At 48.0% G+C, this 17,807-nt stretch overlaps 1 protein-coding gene across 3 annotated transcripts in view; it reads left to right on the top strand.

The window, feature by feature from the left end:
- The window catches only part of MTOR (mechanistic target of rapamycin kinase), a 254,519-nt gene that overhangs the window by 53,604 nt on the left and 183,108 nt on the right, over positions 1 to 17,807 (top strand). For all 3 annotated transcript variants that reach the window (XM_082274319.1, XM_082274318.1, XM_082274317.1), the window contains exons 27-29: positions 6,768 to 6,908; positions 10,782 to 10,924; positions 11,009 to 11,171. In XM_082274319.1, coding sequence (XP_082130445.1) covers positions 6,768 to 6,908; positions 10,782 to 10,924; positions 11,009 to 11,171 — 447 coding nt within the window. The remainder of the gene's footprint in view (positions 1 to 6,767; positions 6,909 to 10,781; positions 10,925 to 11,008; positions 11,172 to 17,807) is intronic.

Below are 17,807 nucleotides of genomic sequence, written 5' to 3'. Positions count from 1 at the left end.
ACTGCGGTTAGGGGAAGAATCATGTCCTCCAGCTGCCTTGGCGGCTTATGGGACGCAGAAAAGGCGCAAAACGTCGCAGGTGTACCCCTGCACTGATGATTTCCAAAACGCTGTAAAAGAACAGTGGCGTAATATACGCAAGCCGTTTGCTGTACCTAGTAGGTTTAAGCTACGCTATCCCTTTACGCCTGCTACTGATGAGCGCTGGTGTATTCCACCGCCGGTGGATCATGCGATAGCGGTTTTGAACAAATCCACTGCGATTCCGGCTGAAGACACCCCGGTGTTCCGGGATGCCACGGACAAGAGGATGGAATCCCTTGCCCGTCACACCTATTCTATTATGGGTTCTATGTTAAAAGCCTTATTTGCTTCTCTTATGGCGGCCCAAGCGGTCGCGAGCTGGACGCAGGTGCTTAGGCGGGTCCTGGTGGCTGATTCTGCCCCCCAGGCGACTTTGGATATGGTGGATCAAATCCACCAGGGTGTCATGTACTTGTGTGATGCGGACCTGGATATGGTTCCGTTGGCTGCACGTGTACACAGTGTGGCGGTGTTAAATCGCCGCCTGGTTTGGTTGAAGTGTTGGTCTGTGGATCAATCTTCCCGTAAGACTTTGGCCAATCTGCCTTATGATGGTTCTCGCCTTTTTGGCGAATCCTTAGATGCACTAATTAAGGGAGTCACGGGTGGTAAGAGCACGCTCTTGCCCCAATCCCACAAGCCCAAGGCGGCTCCTGGTAAGAAGCATGCTTCCTTTCGACCCCATCAGGGGTCCTTTCGTGCCTTTCGGTCACACTATAGGGGCAAGCCGTCAAAGGGTCAAGGCTCCCACAAGAAGCCGTGGGCTGGTAAGCAAAAGTCCGGCCAATCCGGTTCTGCGGCCCACAACAGTGCGGCCTGAAGGGGCGCCCTCACCCGAGTCTGGGGTGGGGGGACGCTTGCTCGCTTTCTCTCGGCCATGGCTGTCCCGGGTTCGGGACAGGTGGGTTCAGGAAGTCGTTCGATCTGGTTACAAGATCGAGTTTCTCTCTCGGCCGAAGAGCAGATTTTTTCCCTCAAATCTTCTGTTATCCCCGGAGCGTTTGCGGGACCTGCGTCTAGCGGTGCAGGACCTGAGGGCTCAGGGTGTGGTGGTCCCGGTGCCTCATCGGGACAGATTTCGGGGGTTCTATTCCAATCTGTTCACCGTGCCCAGGAAAGAGGGCAAGGTACGTCCGATTCTGGACTTGAAGGCGCTGAACCGCTTTGTGCGGGTGCGCAAATTCCGCATGGAATCCCTGCGGTCGGTGGTGGCTGCCCTGGTTCCGGGGGAGTTCATGGCTTCCATCGACTTGAAGGATGCGTATCTTCACATCCCCATTTTCGAGGGTCACCAGAGGTACCTTCGATTCGCCATAGCGGAGGATCATTACCAATTTGTGGCTTTGCCTTTCGGTCTCGCCTCGGCTCCGAGGGTGTTCACCAAAGTGCTGGCTCCGGTTCTGGCCTTGTTGAGAGCCCAGGGCATATCGGTCCTGGGATATCTGGACGATATCCTGGTTCGGTCTGCGACCAACCAAGGTCTGGTGAAGGATCTGTCCGTCACGTTGCAGACTCTGCAAGAGTTTGGTTGGACGATCAATTTCCCAAAATCAACATTGTGCCCGTCAGTCCGCCTCCCATACCTGGGAATGATTCTGGACTCTGTCCAGGCGCAGGTCTTCCTACCGGACGACAAACTCAGGACTCTTCAGGAGGGAGTCAGGTCCCTCAGGGACAATCAGTTCTCGTCCATTCGGACGTGCATGCGGTGTCTGGGATTGATGGTCTCGGCTTTCGAGGCGATTCCCTTCGCTCAGTTTCACACTCGGGGTCTCCAAGCGGAGATATTGTCCAAGTGGGACGGGCGACCGCACTCTCTGGATCTTCAGATATCCTTGAGTTCTCAGACCAGAAGGGATCTTCTGTGGTGGCTTCGGTCCCCCTCAGTGTCGGGGGGCAAGTCTTTTCGTCCCCTTTCATGGACGGTGATCACCACGGACGCCAGCCTGTCGGGCTGGGGTGGTGTTCTGGGCGTTCTGTCCGCCCAGGGTGTGTGGTCGAAGGAGGAATCCTCCCTTCCGATCAACGTTCTGGAACTGCGAGCGATACTCCTCTGTCTTCGTCGTTGGACGGACAGTCTCCACGGCTGTCCGGTCAGGGTGCAGACGGACAATGCCACGGCGGTGGCTTACATCAATCACCAAGGGGGCACCAGGAGTGCCCAGGCGGCTCGAGAGGTGGCTGCGATTCTGTCTTGGGCCGAGACGCATGTCCCGGCAATATCTGCAGTTCACATTCCGGGAGTGGAAAATTGGCAGGCGGATTATCTGAGCCGCCAGACCCTGGACCAGGGGGAATGGTCCCTTCACCCGGATGTCTTCCAGATGTTGTGCGCGAAGTGGGGTCTTCCGGAGGTAGACCTGTTCGCGTCTCGTCTGAACAACAAAGTTCCACGGTTCGTGGCAAGGACGCGCGATCCTCGGGCAGACGCGTCGGACGCGTTGGTTGCCCCGTGGCATCAGTACCGACTGATGTATGCGTTTCCACCGCTCCAATTGCTGTCCAGGTTCCTTCGCAGGTTGCACTCGGAACCAACTGCGGTGATTCTTGTGGCACCGGACTGGCCTCGCCGGTCCTGGTACGCAGACCTCGTAAATCTGGCAATCGACGTCCCGTGGCGTCTGCCTCTTCGAGAAGATCTTCTGTCGCAAGGACCGATCTTCCATCCTGCTTTACAGTCGCTGGCTTTGACGGCCTGGCTGTTGAAACCGAGGTCCTGAAGAACAGGGGTCTTTCCCCTGAGGTCATTCACACCTTGATCAATGCGAGGAAGTCTTCCTCGGGGAAGGTTTACTACCGTACTTGGAAGGCGTATTTTGCCTGGTGCGAATCCAGGGGTTTCTCTCCTACCACTTATTCAGTGTCTAGGGTATTGTCCTTCCTTCAGACGGGTGTTGAACAGCGTTTGGCGCTGGCTACGATCAAAGGTCAGGTGTCCGCTTTGGCTGTTCTGTTTCAGCGTCCTGTGGCATCTAACGCTTTGGTTAGCACTTTTGTGCAGGGGGTACGTCATCTGATCCCTCCTAGGAAGGACCCTCTACCCCCTTGGGACTTGAATCTAGTCCTGTCTGTATTGCAGCGTGCTCCGTTTGAGAGGATCAGGGAGATCTCGCTGTCTTTGTTATCCAAGAAGGTCGCCTTTTTGGTGGCTATCACTTCGGCTCGTCGAGTGTCGGAGCTGGCAGCCTTGTCCTGCAAGTCTCCGTATCTGGTTGTGCATTTGGACAAGGTGGTCTTGCGACCTAACCCTTCTTTTCTTCCAAAGAGGGTTTCGGACTTTCATCTCAATGAGGATATTGTCCTGCCTTCGCTCTGCGCGAAGCCTAAGCATCCGACGGAGGTGCTGCTTCACTCCTTGGATGTTGTCCGGGCGATTAGAGTCTACTTGAAGTCGACTGAGTCTTTTCGCAAGTCGGATGCCTTGTTTGTTCTTCCGGAAGGTCCTCGGAAGGGCATGACGGCGTCGGCTTCTACCATCGCCAAATGGATCAGACAGACCATTGAACAGGCCTACGCTTTGAAGGGGAAAGTTCCCCCTGTACCTGTGAAGGCGCACTCTACCAGGTCTCTGAGTACGTCTTGGGCCTGTCGTCATGGGGCCTCTGTGGCCCAGGTGTGTAAGGCGGCGACTTGGTCGACCGTTCACACTTTCACAAAATTCTACAGAGTAGATGTTCAGGCATCGGCTGATGCTTCCTTTGGCCGCAAGGTTCTTAGTGCGGCTGTTCCCTAGAAGCCCTTGTTGCGGGTTCTTTGACTGTTTGGGACTTTTGTTTTTTCCCTGGGTTTTCTTGCTCCTGTTGAGCGAGTGTTTTGTTCTTATGCCCAACTGGTTTCCTTCCTTTGGTAAGGTTCCTTTCTCTGATGGGGAGACGGCGTTGCCTTGGGCGCGGCTGCGTTCTTCCCACCCCTCATGTTTACACTGCTTTGGGACATCCCATTGGTGATGAATATGAAGGGGCGGCGACTGTCGGAGGACGTAAGAGAAAACGGAATTTTTGTAAAATCTTACCTGTAAAATTCCTTTCTCTGAGTCCTCCGACAGTCGCCGCCCCCGCCCCTCTTTTGGGGTTTTTCATGTACTCTCTACTGCTATTTCACTGAAACTGGTTTGGTTACAGGAAGTGGAGGGTTATGTACTGAGGGGACCACCCCTTGGGGGTGGGGATATGTTAAAAGTCTTTTGTACTAACATATTCTATTGCCTAGCTACTCCTACGGATAAGAGGACATAACCCATTGGTGATGAATATGAAGGGGCGGCGACTGTCGGAGGACTCAGAGAAAGGAATTTTACAGGTAAGATTTTACAAAAATTCCGTTATTTTGATTAGCACTCATTTGTATTGAGTTATGTTTTAGCATGCAATATTTACGCTAAATTATTTGTCACTGTTACTTTATAGTATTTACAGTTTGTACGTTTTTATTGTTTTTTAAATAGGCAGCGCCAACACCCTATCTTTTATTCACTTTTCAGAATATATTGGCAATGAAGGTATTTGTATCTGACGGATTTTCCTTTGTTAAAACGCACTCTGCTGAGTAGAGAGCAAACCATTTTTCTTCTTGGCTTTTTAATTTTGTGATTCTGCTGCACTTTAATTTATGTGCATTCACTAACTTTGAAGTTCCAACCTGGTGTGTTACAAGTGAGAGAGGTCAGGAGCCTGGGCCCCTTACCCTTCATATCTAGTGTGTCACAGGAAGTCTGGTTGGAAATTATAAAATCCTGCCATTTATTCTGAACTCTGCCCAAACAGCTATGAGCTACTATACAGTATGTGATTCTGTTCTCCAAAAAATATTTGTGAGTTGCTTGAGTCACTTCTGTGATTTACACACCTCTGCCTCAATTCATGGCCAGGGTGGTGACATGGCAATCTTTTACAGTTACTGTTTTGCTATAACAGTGAGCTAATATATTGAAAACTTTAAACTGCTCATAGATTATGCAATTAATTGCTTGATTTCCCCATCAACACAGTCAGTGTTGATGGCCGAATCCCTCCCACAGAGCAATTGTGTTCTGCCACAGGGGAGCCTTCCCTGCTGGCAAAACACAATGATCACTGCAGATGGCTATAGCCGCCGGCAGTGATCACATGAAAAAAAAATCTGACAGGCTGGTTGTACTGAAGTCGATCAATGGATTGAATTCAGTACAACCAGCCTGCCCATAGATGGATCGAATCTCGACCGGTACCTGCTGAACCAGCTGAGATTCGCTCCATCTATTCCTGGCTTTAGGCACTTACACCTACTATATTTAAAGCAAACTTGTACCTAGCCCATGCAGTGCATTATGATTTGAGGTTATTTTTATTTTAATTGTGCTTTCACAAGTCATCCTATGGGAAGGTCACATAGAAGATATGGCCCGCCCATCTTCAGGAAACAAAAGCACAGAGTGGTTTAAAGCCCAAGGAGGCCATGTGGAAGTGAGTGTGCAGGAGGGGTGGGAGATCCAAGGAGGCCATGTGGAAGTGAGTGTGCAGGAGGGGTGGGAGGTCCGAGGAGACCATGTGGAAGTGAGTGTGCAGGAGGGGTGGGAGATCCAAGGAGGCCTTGTGGAAGTGAGTGTGCAGGAGGGGTGAGAGATCCAAGGAGGCCTTGTGGAAGTGAGTGTGCAGGAGGGGTGGGAGATCCAAGGAGGCCATGTGGAAGTGAGTGTGCAGGAGGGGTGGGAGATCCAAGGAGGCCATGTGGAAGTGAGTGTGCAGGAGGGGTGGGAGATCCAAGGAGGCCATGTGGAAGTGAGTGTGCAGGAGGGGTGAGAGATCCAAGGAGGCCATGTGGAAGTGAGTGTGCAGGAGGGGTGGGAGATCCAAGGAGGCCATGTGGAAGTGAGTGTGCAGGAGGGGTGGGAGATCCAAGGAGGCCATGTGGAAGTGAGTGTGCAGGAGGGGTGGGAGGTCCGAGGAGACCATGTGGAAGTGAATTTGTCCAGAAGGTGTGCTTTGACAATCCTAAGTTTGAACAGGGCACGTTCATTCTGAATGTGGACAGTCGTCACTGGGGGTATTGCTTGCTTCCAACTTCTAGTTATGGTGAGTTTAGCTGAAGTGAATATATAGGTTAGAATAAGATGAAAATTGGGAGACCAGGAGCAAATTCCAATTACGAACGGAGGTAGTTTTGGGTCCAGGTTGAGTGGGTGTTTTAAGGATGGAGGCGGCACACAAATCCAGAAAATAGCAATTTTAGGGCAAGACCACCAAAGGTGTGGGGCTGATCCTGTATGTCTGCATTTCCTCCAGCATTGTGGGGAATAGATGGTCGCTAGTCTATCCAGGGTGAGGTACCAGTTATGGAGAAGTTTTTGGGAGTTTTCCCAGTGTGCGAGGCATCTGGAATGCTTGAGAGGCAGCCGCGCGTGGCTGTATGCCCATGGTTGTGGTCAGATGAAAATTGGAGAGTTTGTTCCCAATAGAGCATTGTGGTCAGATGAAAATTGGAGAGTTTGTTCCCAATAGAGCATAGTAGGAGTCTTCTGAGGACAAGCACTAGTAGAAAGATGACGCTCCCAATCAGAGTTGGGCGAAACTTTTTTATTCCTAACTAAACCAAAGCGATTATGTACCACTATATATTCTTATCAACCTAAATAACCAGAAGTACTGTATAGTTGGCATAGAGCACTGTTCTTTTGTTCCTCACAGCTTTGACTGTTCACATTCTAGGGGTACACTCTGGCTGACGAAGAAGAGGATCCTTTGATTTACCAACATCGGACCGCTAAGGGGAACGAGTTGTTTGCCAATGGCCCCTTGGATACTGGACCAATGAAGAAGCTGCATGTTAGCACCACCAACTTGCAGAAGGCATGTAATGGAGTTGTTTGTCTAATGTACTGTGTTCCTGTGCTGGGTAATAATGTTGGATTCGATGTTAGATTTTTGGCATATGGTAGGCGCCAAAAGTAACTCTCTTGGGGGGACTGAAGAGTTGCATTCTCCTTACCGCAAAAGCTGGGGATAATTTTAACAGGCTCCAGCAGTGCTTTTAAGAGTGTTGCTGTGATGTGTAAGATAGATACAATTTGACATCTTACGCCCCGTACACACGTACCGATTGTCGGCCGTAAATATTCGGCCGACGACCGATCGCCCAATTGTAGGCTTGTTAGTATGATGCTTCCGACAGCGCATTTTCGGCCAAACAGAATCTGTCGTGCAGGCATTAAAATTTTTGTTGGCCAACACCAGAACGGCCGATTGTTCGCCAGTCAGTACAGATTTCGGCCGACAGACAGCAGATTTGCAAGACTGGGCATGCTCAGAAAAGAAAAAGCACAAGGAAAGTTAACCATCACATGACATCACTTCTGCAGTCGGCTGTTGTTGGCCGACAAAATTCGTGTGCAGTCTTTTGCAGTTTTCAACAGACATGACAGCCCTGGACAAAAGACGGCCGATCGTTCGGCCGACGATTGGTACGTGTGTACAAGGCTTAATTGTGTCAAGTATATGTTAACCACTTAAGAACCAAACCTATTTCTGACGCATGTTTACAAGTTAAAATCAGTATTTTTTGCTAGAACACCCAAACATTATATATATTTTTAGCAAAGATTCTGGAGAATAAAATGGCGTTCGTTGAAATATTTTTTGTCACGCGGTATTTGCACAGCGGTCTTTCAAACGCTCGGTTTTGGAAAAAATACACTTCACTGAATTAAAAAAAAAAAAAACTAAACTGTAAAGTTAGCCCACTTGTTTTGTATATTGTGAAAGATGATGGCATGCCGAGTAAATAGATGGCTAACATGGTTACGGTTTAAAATTGCTCACACTCGTGGAACTGAGACAAACTACTCTGATTAAAAATCTCCATAGGCATTGATTTAAAAAATTTTAACGGTTACCAGTTGAGAGTTAGAGGTCTTTTGCTAGAATTATTGCTCTGGCTCTGGCGATCGCAGCGATACCTCACCGTTGTGATTTGAACACCGTTTACATTTGTGGGCGCGACTTATGTATGCGTTTTCTTTGGTGCGCAAGCTCACGGGGATGCTTTAACTACCTCAATACTGGGCACTTAAACCCCCTTCCTTCCCAGACCAATTTTCATCTTTTAGCGCTGTTGCATTTTGAATGACAATTGCGCGGTCATGCAACATTGTACCTAAACCAAATTTGTGTCATTTTTTCCCCACAAATAGAGCTTTCTATTGGTGGTATTTGATCACTGCCAGGTTTTTTCTTTTTTGGTGCACAAATGAAAAAAGACAGAAAAGTTTGAAAAAAAAAAAGTTTTTTTGTTTAGGTTATAAAATTTTGTGAATAGATACGTTTTTTCCTGCACTGATGAGCACTGATGATGCCGCACTGACAGGCACTGATGAGGAGACACTGATTGGGTGTCACTGATATGCAGCACTGATGGGCACTGATATGCAGCACTGATATGTGGCACTGATAGATAGCACTGATATGTAGCATTGGTGGGCACTGATAGGCAGCGCTGATGGGCACTGATAGGCAGCGCTGATGGGCACTGATAGGCAGCGCTGATGGGCACTGATAGGCAGCGCTGATGGGCACTGATAGGCAGCGCTGATGGGCACTGATAGGCAGCGCTGATGGGCACTGATAGGCAGCGCTGATGGGCACTGATAGGCAGCGCTGATGGGCACTGATAGGTGGCACTGATTGGCACTAATGGGGGGCACTGATAGGCAGCACTGGTGGGCAATGATGGGCACTGGTGGGTGGCAATAACGGGCACTGGTGGGCAGCACTGATATATGGCATTGGTGGGCAGCACTGATAGGAGGGCACCACTGGCAGGCTGTTTGCCATCCCTGGTGGGCATCCCTGGTGGTCATGGGTGGGCATCCCTGGTGGCTCTAGTGGCACCCCACTGGTAATCAATGTTCTGATTACCAGCACAGACCCCCCCTGTGATCAGTGAGTACTTAGAAATACTCACTGATCACCCCGGCTCCAGTATCGATCCTCTTCTTCTCCTCCCTGACAGGATCTGTCAGGGAGGAGAAGAGATCGAAGCCGTTACAACGGCTGTATTTACATTGCATGACGGCTGTGATTGGACACAGCCGTCATGTGATCAGGAGGGCCAATCACAGGGCCCTCCTGACGCATCTTGTTGCGCTGTGTCCGAGGGACACAGGCACATCGAGATCGCGCCGCTCCGCGTGCACGCGGTGGCACGATCTCGCTCCTTCTGAAGAACGTTCCGGAACGTCCATTCAGAAGGACGAGACTCCCACCCGGCCGTATATGTACAATGGCCGGGTGGGAGGTGGTTAAAAATGTAAAAAAAAAAAAAAATTCTCCTATTTTATTTTTTATTTGTAACAATGTTCCTTTACCACTTGAGGACCAGGCCTATTTCTGACACTTGTTAATTACAAGTTAAAATCAGTATTTTTTGCTAGAAAATTTCTTAGAACCCAAACCATTATGTATATATATTTTTTTAGCAGAGACCCTAGAGAATAAAATGGAGATCGTTTCAATACTTTGTCACACCGTATTTGCGCATCGGTACTACAAATGCAAATTGTTTTTTTTTAATTAAATAAGAAAACAGTGAAGTTAGCCCAATCTTTTCCTATATCGGGAAAGATAATGCTACACCAAGTAAATAGATACCTCTCCCGCCGCCCATAAAAGTGATCCCGCAGGGAATCTGCCACTGGGACCACTTTTATGTGAAAGCGGACCGCCTGCCCTGTAAGAAAATACCGGGGTTATGGCAGCTATCTGCTGCCATAATGCTGCTATCTAACTCCAAAGTACCAATGTAAAACTGCATTGGGCGGTCCAGAATTGGTTAAAAAAACAAAATATGATAACTTTTATTGCTGTCACAAGGAATGTAAACATCCTTTTTTGACAGTAATATGCAGTGACAGCTACTCTTTATGGGAGGGATCTGGGGTCTAGAAGACCCCAAACCCCTCAAATGCACTTCAAAGTACGCAAAACGCCGAAATTGGCATTTTTGAATACTGCCAGTTTTTTTTTTTTAAATCGGCGCCCTAATAGCAAAACCGTGTCAATTTTTAAGTGACATTGTGACGTCGCTTCCAGGTTACTTGATCGGAGACCCAATCCCAGCCGGCAGACTTCTCCCCCCCTCCCGCTGCTCTGCACGGGCTCGCTGGGATTACGGCTGAGCAGCTGCTGAGCTGCATCGGTTGTTATCACCAGAAAGCTGACCGCCGGCTCTAAAAAACGGTACGGGGTTAATGCCTGCAGCTACATATCACCCTGGTACAACCACTTCTTCAAGCCGACGTACAGGTATGTTAGCGGGTTAACTTAGCTTGATACTTTTTTTAGTATAGGTTAATTTCAAATATATTTTTGCTTGACAAAGAATTCCTAGAGCACCACGTGTTCTGTTAATATCCCCATTGAATAGGTTCCCTTCTTACTTTTACTGTTAGCACTGAAACAGGAAGTGAGGGGTAATCTCCCTAGTAGGGACCCAGATGGCAATCCAATGCTGACAGAGGTTGTAGCCGAAGTATGTTTGTGATGTGAAATTCTGACCTTATGCCCATCTGATAGCTTGCTTTAATGCATTTTTTATCAGGTATATAATTTAACCTGGATTTTGCAAAGGGGTGTAATAAGCTTCTTTTGCATTTTAATGGAGGCATCTGTTAAATGTAGAGATTTAAATATCCACATAACATTTTTTTGGTCTTCTCCGTCTCACAGGCTTGGGGTGCAGCCCGCAGAGTCTCCAAAGATGACTGGTTGGAGTGGTTGAGACGACTGAGCGTGGAGCTGCTTAAGGATTCCTCTTCGCCTGCCCTTCGATCCTGCTGGTCATTGGCCCAGGCGTACAATCCTCTGGCCAGGTGGGTCTCTAGCTTTGTGTCAGGTTCAGCTGGTGTCCAAGAATTTTGAAATTGTGGCTGAATATTTTTTGTACTTCCAAACAGAGATCTTTTTAACGCGGCCTTCCTTTCCTGCTGGTCAGAGCTAAATGAAGATCAGCAAGATGAGCTCATCCGCAGTATAGAGATGGCCCTGACCTCTCAGGATATCGCTGAAGTCACTCAGACTCTGCTGAATCTGGCTGAGTTTATGGAGCATAGCGACAAGGTAAGTGTTTGCTTTGCTATAAGGAAAGATTGGTCAGTGCTTATAGCCAGATAGCCGATGCCCCTATATCTTCTGGTATCATTTTGCTGTCACTGGAAGAATTTCTTCCCCTGGTCTGTCTGCTGGTTCAAAGTGACTAGTGCACTTGAAAGTCTGTGCAATAACATTTACAGGAGAATGTACTCATTTCTGAAGCTATTTTGGATATGCGGTACTAAAAGGCTCAGTTCACGTTTTGCAATAAATAGTAAATGCAGCGACATGATCGATGTGCATTTACTGCAATTTTGCATTAAATCTGCAGAGCATTTCATCCACAATGTACTGGCGGAATACAATACAGGTTCCTCCCATATATTTTCCCCCCCAACATCAGGTTCATACATAGGTGGGGGGGTGGTTTGGCTTTTGGGCATGGTGTATGTTACCATATTTATATCTGGAAGGTTTTACCCCCTTAATGACCAGGCCGTTTTTTGCAATATGGCACTGGGTTGCTTTAACTGTCAATTGCGCTTTCTTTGGTGGTATTTGATCACCTCTGCGGTTTTTATTTTTTGCGCTATAGACAAAAAAAGAGCGACAACTTTGAAAAAAAAAAAAAACAATTTTTTACTTTCAGCTATAAAACATTCCCAATAAAAAAAATGTAAGAAATCTAATTTCTTTATCGGTTTAGGCCAATTTGTATTCTGCTACATATTTTTGGTAAAAAAAAATTCCAAAAAGCGTATTTTAATTGGTTCGCCCAAAAGTTTAAGCATTTACAAACTATGGGATAGATTTATGGACTTTTTTGCTTTTTTTTATTGTTTTTATTAATGGCGTTGATCATCGATTTTTAGCGGGACTGCGACATTGCGGCGAACAGATCTGACACTCAGTGGCGCTTTTTCGGGACCAGTGACACCAATACAGTGATCAATGCTAAATAATATGCACTGTTACTGTATAAATGACACTGGCAGGGAAGGGGTTAACATCGGGCCGATCAAGGGGTTAAGTGTGCTCCTAGGGAGTGCTTTCTAATTGTGGGGGGAGTGGACTGACTGCAGGAAGGGAGAGATCTGTGTTCCTAGAAGGAACACACGATCTCTCCCTTCCTGTCTGACAGAACAGCCATCTGCCCTGCCCTTGACAATCGCTGGTGGCCATTGCGGCCGCTGGACCCATGGACTGGCTCTCGCTGTGTCTAATCACAGCGGGGGCGTGGCTCTGGCGGGGGCACACGTGCCCCCTAGAGCCTCAAAGCAAAATCGCGTAAATATACGTGATTTTGCGCTTAAGGGCCGCCCTGCTGCAGTATATGTACAGCAGGTGGTCCTTAAGTGGTTAAATTGTAAATGTAAGGCTACGTTCACATCTTGGCGTTGCTATTACAGGCGTTTTTTTTGCAGGCGTTTTTATGGGCGTTTTTTTCAGGCGTTTTTAGATTGAATAGAGACCAATGGAAAACGCCTGTAATCTGCCCAAAAAGAAGCTCATGTACTTTTTTGAGCGTTGGGCGTTTTGCTCACGGCGTCAAAACGCTCAGATGTGAACAGGGGCCATTGAAATGAATCGGATTTGTCTTGTTGGGCGTTTTGAGAGCTAATCCTAGAGCAGAAAAACTCCCTCAAAACGCCTACATGTGAACGTAGCCTAAAGTCTTGTGTTAATTTAAAAAAAAAAAAAAAACAAACGTTGGATTTACCACCTGTGTGCAGTGGTTCTGCACAGAGCAGCCGGGATCCTCCTCTTCTTGGCTCCCTCATTCCTGCTCCTAGCCCCTCCTTCCTGTCAAGTGACCCCACAGCAAGCCACTTGCCTTGGGGGCACCTGAGCCAAGCTGCAGCTCTGTGTCCATTCAGTTACGGAGTTGCCGTTCGGCGCTGCACCCTTTTTCTCCTGATTGGTTAACTGACTTTGACAGCTGCCGGAGCCAGTAGCACTGCGGCTGTGTATTAGCCAATCAGGAGAGAGAGTCCTGGACGGCCGAGGGACTCTTGGAAATCGCTGGACAGATATGGGGCTCAGGTAGGTATTAGGGGGTGCTGGGGAGGTTGCTGCACAAAGAAGGGTTTTTATGTTAATGCATAGAATGCTTAAAGATAAAAAAACCTTCTGACTTTACAACTTCCTTTTCTGTTTAGTGTTGCTGATCCTCTTCATGTCATTCTACCCAATTCATGTGAGCCCAGTTTGTTGCTCGCAGTCCCTTCTCTAATTCATCCCAAAGGTGTTCTATCGGGTTGAGGTCAGGATTCTGTGCAGGGCCAGTCAAGCTCCTCCACCCCAAACTCGCTCATCCATGGCAGTGCAGTGAGTTTATGGAGCTGGCGTTCCACCGTAAAGCTTTCTTCATTCTGGACAGTTCAAATTGGGTATATGAAAATTAATAAACAGAGGTTACCTACAGTGAAACTACATATCGAATGCATAATAATCAAATAATAATCAAATCAAATGCATAGATAGACATCTGAATTTATATGCAAATCTCAACTTTTACTGTAAAATTTGTACTTGGACATATCTCTGAGGCTCCTTATTGGTCAGTAAGGCTGACCCATCACATAGAAGGCCAAAAGTTTTGGGAGAGCACCAAGCCTGACTTTACAGAAATGGGTGGAGATTTGCATTTAATTTGAGCTGCTTTTATCTCTATTATCTATTAATCACTTTGACATGCTGTTTTCACTTTGTCTACATGTTCACACTGGGGAGACATAGCTTCTTGTCTGCTTAGTAGTGTGTTTGGTTATTCCTCTGTCTGATTGAAAAAAATAAAAATAAAATGTAGTGTAACCTAACCTGCATTGGATTTGGCATGCAGCAGTGCTGCTAGGTTTATTACCCACCGTAGAGCAAGCCATTGCAATGACAATCTAAATCGGGGATCCTCAAACTACGGCCCTCCAGCTGTTGCAGATCTACACATCCCATGAGGCATTGTAAAACTCTGACATTCACAGACATGACCAGGCATGATGGGAATTGTAGTTCCTAAACAACTGGAGCGCCATAGTTTTAAGACCCCTGATCTAAAAGTACAAAAAATGAACTACAATCATAAAATTCTGGAACAGCAACCATGTAAAGAAATCTTATTGGTAGAAGTTACAGCAATGGATCATTACTTCGGCTTAAAGTAAATATAAATCTCACTGAGGGGCACAGGAATTCTTAGTCGAGTTATACTGCCCCCTACAGAAGAAACGCAAAGGCAAAAAAAGGTTGTCATTGGATGTGTTTTTATTAACTTGTCAAAGACTTTTTTTTTTTTTTTTCTGGAATATTTTCTACTATTAACAGTTGCTGGTAGATGCATGCTGGGTATATGAAATCCTGGAAGTTTCTCCAGTCAGGCATTGGCACAAGTAGATTCATACCAGATCTATTGAAATCCCGGATCTTTTCCCCGTTAAGAAGATATCTAAAATTTCTGCCTGATATATGAAGCTCTGGAAGTCTCGCCAGTCCTCTGAACATTGGCTTTCCCAGTTTTCTATATTGGCATGGTCTCTGCACTGCCAGTGGTGACAACCATCTGTGTTCCAGCTATGACTTCCAAGTTTCGGGACAGCATTGTGTGAGGATTTTTTTGTCGTGACTAGAGACATGCGCTTTGTGAGTCTTTTTAACCAGATCTGTCTTCCAGCTATTACAGGACTCTCTATAGAGCCCTCAGAAAATACTGGCCTGACGTAACAGTGCTACTCCAGCCGTGGAGTGAGTACCTAGCTGGTCTTACTGGGTTTAGATTTCCTCAGTTTTGTGGTAAGGCTTTGTATTGGGTTTCTGTTACAAAAGCCATTGCAGCTGATGGGCAGTTTTGTATAGGGAGTTTATTATTATTATTATTATACAAGATTTATATAGCACTGACAGTTTATGCAGCGCTTTACAACTTGAGGGTAGACAATACACTTTAATTCAGGAGGAATCAGAGGGCCCTGCTCTTTAGAGCTTACAATGGAAGAGTCATCTTTTTGTGGACTTGTCATCTTCTTTTTGGCCACATGGCGGAGCCGTCCCTTTTATCTGCTTTAATGCTTGTCTGCTTTTTTGTCGGTGCATGGAATGAAACATTACTGCTTGTTTTTATGTCTTTTCGGCACTGTCAGTGTGGGGGATGTAGCTGTGAGCTGCTAGGTGATGGATGCTTCCTTGAGTCTCTCGGAATATCTCTTCTTTTTGGCACTTCTTTCCTACATGTCCGATCTTGTTTCTTCTACCCCTTTCAGGGCAGAGTTAGGATATATTTAGATCAGTTACTATGGCCAGCAAACCAAGGTGGAAACTACCCAGACCCCACACACCAGAGCGGGAAGGCCTGTAATATCTGCCATTGGCACTGAATCCTGTATGCAGCAACCTCTGGCATATTGCATACCTGGTGTTGCCGACCAGTCCAGTGAACTAGGCCCCCTGGAGGGAAGGTAGTCCCTGAAGGCTCTGCCTGCCATTTATGTGTGAGGTTTGGGCCTGAATTTGCCCAGCAGCGTGGACAGACAAGTGCCTTTGTTCTATGTAAAGCTGTTGCAGTCCCCCCTAGGTTGTGGAGATTTTGGACAGTAATGACAGTAGCTAAATGCATTTTTCCCTTAAGGAGTGCTATACAGGCTGAGGCAGTGTTTAAAAGGGGCACACTGATACAGCGTGTGCAATTATTTCATTGCGCTGTTCTCTGTATGCGCAAGCACCATACATGTGGTTTCTATGTCTAGCACTGATTCCACAGAATCCATCCTACATCAGCATTATCATGCCTTTTACCATTGCTGTCTGAATTGATATTGTCTTGTCTGGGCACAGCAAGTACAGGGGCACGTGTCTTTTAGGGGGGGCGCTGCCACATAACTGTTCCAGCCTAGGCCGCCACTCCTGGGTGGTCAAGCCATGGGATTTCATTGCATCTGTATCAAGATTGCGAGATCAACTCTCAGCACTTGGACTACTTTGTTCCAACTCAATACCTGGAGAACTTAGGTTTAGTCCTATATACGGCTTAGGTGCAGGTACTGCTTCCACAGGAAAAATGCCTGTCTCTTCAATACCAGGCAGTGTCCCTGAGGTCATTGGAAGGTCCCTCGAAATGGAAATGCATTAGAGTGCTGGAGAAGATGGTAACCACCTTCGATGCAGTCTCCTATTCCTAGTTTCACTCCAGAGCTCTGTTTCAAAATCCTGTTTGTATGGAACGAGGGTCCGCAGTCCTTGGATTTGCTGATGTAACTCACTCCCGAGTCCAGATCGGCTCTAGAATGGTGGATAGCAATGCAGATGCTGGATGCCAGGAAATCAATTGTTCCTTCTGATTAATTGGAAGACTCTTGAAAATCTCTTGGTTCAGGGAATGTAGTCAACAGAGGAGCAGACATTTCCAATCACTATCCTGGAATCTGGTCTAGCTCTCATACACTGGTCTGTCTGCCTGCCTTCCTACACTGGTCTGTCTGCCTGCCTTCCTACACTGGTCTGTCTGCCTGCCTTCCTACACTGGTCTGTCTGCCTGCCTTCCTACACTGGTCTGTCTGCCTGCCTTCCTACACTGGTCTGTCTGCCTGCCTTCCTACACTGGTCTGCCTGCCTGCCTTCCTACACTGGTGTGTCTGCCTGCCTGCCTTCCTACACTGGTGTGTCTGCCTGCCTGCCTTCCTACACTGGTGTGTCTGCCTGCCTGCCTGCCCTTCTACACTGGTGTGTCTGCCTGCCTGCCTTCCTACACTGGTGTGTCTGCCTGCCTGCCTTCCTACACTGGTGTGTCTGCCTGCCTTCCTACACTGGTGTGTCTGCCTGCCTTCCTACACTGGTGTGTCTGCCTGCCTTCCTAAACTGGTGTGTCTGCCTGCCTTCCTACACTGGTGTCTGCCTGCCTTCCTACACTGGTGTGTCTGCCTGCCTTCCTACACTGGTGTGTCTGCCTGCCTGCCTGCCTTCCTACACTGGTGTGTCTGCCTGCCTTCCTACACTGGTGTGTCTGCCTGCCTGCCTGCCTTCCTACACTGGTGTGTCTGCCTGCCTGCCTTCCTACACTGGTGTGTCTGCCTGCCTGCCTTCCTACACTGGTGTGTCTGCCTGCCTGCCTTCCTACACTGGTGTGTCTGCCTGCCTGCCTTCCTACACTGGTGTGTCTGCCTGCCTGCCTTCCTACACTGGTGTGTCTGCCTGCCTTCCTACACTGGTGTGTCTGCCTGCCTTCCTACACTGGTGTGTCTGCCTGCCTGCTTTCCTACACTGGTGTGTCTGCCTGCCTGCTTTCCTACAATGGTCTGTCTGCCTGCCTGCCTGCTTTCCTACACTGGTCTGTCTGCCTGCCTGCCTTCCTACACTGGTGTGTCTGCCTGCCTGCCTGCCTTCCTACACTGGTGTGTCTGCCTGCCTGCTTTCCTACACTGGTGTGTCTGCCTGCCTGCCTTCCTACACTGGTGTGTCTGCCTGCCTGCCTTCCTACACTGGTGGGTGTGTCTGCCTGCTTTCCTACACTGGTCTGTCTGCCTGCCTGCTTTGCTACACTGGTGTGTCTGCCTGCCTTCCTACACTGGTGTGCCTGCCTGCCTTCCTACACTGGTGTGTCTGCCTGCCTGCCTTCCTACACTGGGTTGTCTGCCTGCCTTCCTACACTGGTGTGTCTGCCTTCGGCTTCTCCCTATT

The sequence above is a fragment of the Pelophylax lessonae genome, assembly GCF_965119305.1.
Source record: "Pelophylax lessonae genome assembly, chromosome: 12".
In the NCBI taxonomy this organism is placed as follows: Eukaryota; Metazoa; Chordata; class Amphibia; order Anura; family Ranidae; genus Pelophylax; species Pelophylax lessonae.
This window is presented reverse-complemented; position numbering and strand designations above follow the sequence as displayed.